Genomic DNA, 3,092 nt, shown 5'->3' on the forward strand with positions numbered 1-3,092 from the left:
CAAGGCTCTTCCTCAAAACTTCCCTGTGGAGCCAGGCTCCCTCCCAGCTGCTGCCCACTTTCCCCAGGCCCCTCACGGCTAACCCTCTTAGAGCCTCGTCCCTGGCCACCCTCAGTGGCCCCCTCCCTTCACTAGGTCCCCACCCAGGTCTGTCCACACCAGTCCAAGAAGACTGGTCACCAGTGACCCCATGTGGCCGAGGCAGCCATCGTTCCTCCACTCTGGTTGGAGCTGCTGCAGCCCAGCTGAGCACCCCCTTTCTGCAACACCTTCTACCCGATACTGCAGACACACGGGTGCCACTTTAAGCGGCTGGGTGCTGGCTCTCTGGCTCCAGACCTAAGGGGAGTCTCAAACTCGACTCCTCTCAAAATGTCACTGTCACAGGAGCAGGTCCCCTCAGATCATTAACTGTTTCCCCCCAAAAGAGCAAAATCGCTGATGAGGATCAGTGGTGAGTACAGTAACCGGCACGACACATACATGCATCTAGCTGCGGGTGTGTGATGGGGACACGCAAATACGGCCTAGCTACGGGTGTGTGATGACGCATGCGTGCATCTAGCTACGGGTGTGTGGTGACGCATGCGCGCATCTAGCTATGGGTGTGTGATAACGCATGCGCGCATCTAGCTATGGGTGTGTGATGGGGATACGCAGATGCGGCGCTCAGACCAGACAAGGCTGGCACCTGGGCGGAAGGGAGGCTGGGAGCCGACTCACTCAAGCATTTACAGAAAGACAGGACGAACGCGGGCAGTCACCCACCAGCGCAGAAAGCCTAACAGATTAAAGGGTGAAGAAGCAGGCCCAAGTTTCAATTTACCAATCACCCCAGTTGTAAGTGTATTAAGTTACTATATAAAATGGTTCTCAGGTTGAGTTAAAATATAGCTACAAAATAAAGGCATAGAAAAAGTTTGAAAATAAGGAGATATACAAATAAAACTTTAAATGGGACAAAACTGGCTTTTCTGTTTGGTAACAGGCAGGCACACTCACATGTCTAATAAATGCAGGTGAAACTGGAAAGACTTTCAAGAAGCAGCAAGAGACCTACCTCCCTTCTCAGAAACCCAGAGCAGTGGATACAATAAGTTAGGAAACAGAGCAGCTGACCAATGAGATAAACTAGATCCAGTGCTGACAATAACAATGTAACCAGCCTAGGGAGAGCACAAGTTCTTCTCCCTGCGGGGGAGGCTCAGTGAGGCGGTCACACGCAGACTGTACTGGACCTCCGTGAAACCTCAGAAGATTCTCTAAGGTTGCCAAAGCACTGGCCCTGAACAATAAAATAAAAATCAGTTCCCTTCCCCCAAGCTATGTACCTGAAAAACCATGGCACCCTCCTGAATAACGCAGGTTAAAGAGGGAATCAAGGCTAAAGTTACAAATGCTTTAGAAACCAAGCGCCCAGAAAGCAGCGGGGGGTGGGTGTGTGGCGCAGAGCCACAACGACAGAAGGGGCCAGCCTCACCTGCAGGATGGGAGACACGCACTGTCTCATGGAGTCAGCACGGCCCTCCTGAGCAGAAAAGCCATGAACGTAAGAGAGCAGAAAGAAATGAGGAAGAATGAAGAAGAAAAAACAACAGAGACTTCATCAATGCAGGCGGCTTGGAAAGACTTGTGACAGTCTACAGTGACAGACTTAGGGCCCTTTGATCAAGAAGAACAGAAAAAGTACCAGAAAGTAGTTACTAGGTACGAGAAACTACAAAACCGCTTTAAAACACTAGAAGAGAATGCAGTGTTCAACTCTGACCAGTACATCAGGATGGGTTTGGGTTTTGCTCATTTTTGGTTGTTGATCTGGGTGGGGGGCGGCGGCAGGGGGAGGGGTTAGTCCGTGAAGAGCCCGTGTCACACTCCAGCCTTTCCTCACCTGCAGTTAATGGCAACCTGGGAGACCAACAGGATTCAGACTAAATGCACCACGTGGGAGGAAGATGGTTCCCACCTTCATGCACTGAACTGGCGAGAGACGCTGCGCTCAGAGCAAGTTCTCCAAGAAACAAAGGGCACACCAAGGAGGGAAACCAGAGACTAAGCGCTAATACATGAAATACACCTCCAGCCTATCTGTATAGATGCAAAGACACAAACAAAAGCACAGAAACTAGTCTAGCCGCCTGGGAAGCCCAAACGGGAAAGTGGAGTCTTCACCGTTTCTTGGGCTACAAATTTCTGTATTGTTCTTACTAGAACGTACTCTACTTCAATAGGTGTTCGAAATTTTAAGGCTAGTATTAACATTCAAAAGCACCTAACTGCTGGGATAGTCATCACAAGGCAACCGGAAAGGACCTCCCCCTGATTTAGACGCTCTTCTCATCTCGCTAGCAGGCTAAGTTCTGTCTTAACTTACACTCAGACCCAATCCCCCAGGACTCTGCCTGTGGTGTGCGCAGAAGGGCCTCCCTGGCCAGGCCCCTCCCAGCGGTCCTGGGTTTCCCGCGCCTCCTTCCGCGCTGCCTAAAGCCCTCAGCTACAGCTGCCACCCCGGCTCCGCACGGGGGCCCCTGGGTGGGGCTCGGGTACTGACCGCGACCAGGGGGCAGCAGGCTGCTCAGGTGAGGGAGGCTCAGCCTCCGCAGCTGGTCCAGCTTCTGGCGCAGCTCGCGCACCTGGCTGTCCGAGCGGCTGACCCGCTGGCGCAGGGTCCGCAGCTCGCCGTTCTTCTTCTCCACCTGCTCCCGCAGGCAGCACACTTGGCTCTTGCTCTGCCGGGAGGAGAAGCAGTAGGAGTGCAGAGAGTCGATGAGCTTGCAGGCGCCCGATGCCGACAGGATGACCTCGTTGATGGACATGGGGCTGGCGTCGCTGTGCTCACTCTGGACGGCCTCGGCCGCCGGCTTCGGGGTCACGTCGGTGGGAGGCGCCGAGGCGCCCTGGGCTGGCTTCTGCGGCGTGGCCGTGAGCGACGAGCTCGCCGACGGGCAGGCGCGCGGAGGGCTCTGCGCCGGCCCCTTCTCCGGCCCGGGGCTGCTCCCGCTGCAGCCAGGCTCGGCGTCTCTCCTCAGCCGCTTGCGCTCCACGGGCTCCCGGGGGCCGGCCGGCCTCTCTCGGGCATGCTTGGAGGAGGAGCT

General features: G+C 55.1%; 1 protein-coding gene across 1 annotated transcript in view; it reads right to left on the reverse strand.

Annotated features, from left to right (window-relative positions):
• THAP4 (THAP domain containing 4) overlaps window positions 1-3,092 on the reverse strand; it is a 37,932-nt gene that overhangs the window by 29,426 nt on the left and 5,414 nt on the right. The window contains exon 3 of the mRNA XM_010832895.1: window positions 2,549-3,090. Within this exon, the coding sequence (XP_010831197.1) occupies window positions 2,549-3,090 (542 nt within the window). The remainder of the gene's footprint in view (window positions 1-2,548; window positions 3,091-3,092) is intronic.

The sequence above is a fragment of the Bison bison genome, unplaced genomic scaffold (assembly GCF_000754665.1).
Source record: "Bison bison bison isolate TAMUID 2011002044 unplaced genomic scaffold, Bison_UMD1.0 scf7180017862692, whole genome shotgun sequence".
Classification (NCBI taxonomy): Eukaryota; Metazoa; Chordata; class Mammalia; order Artiodactyla; family Bovidae; genus Bison; species Bison bison.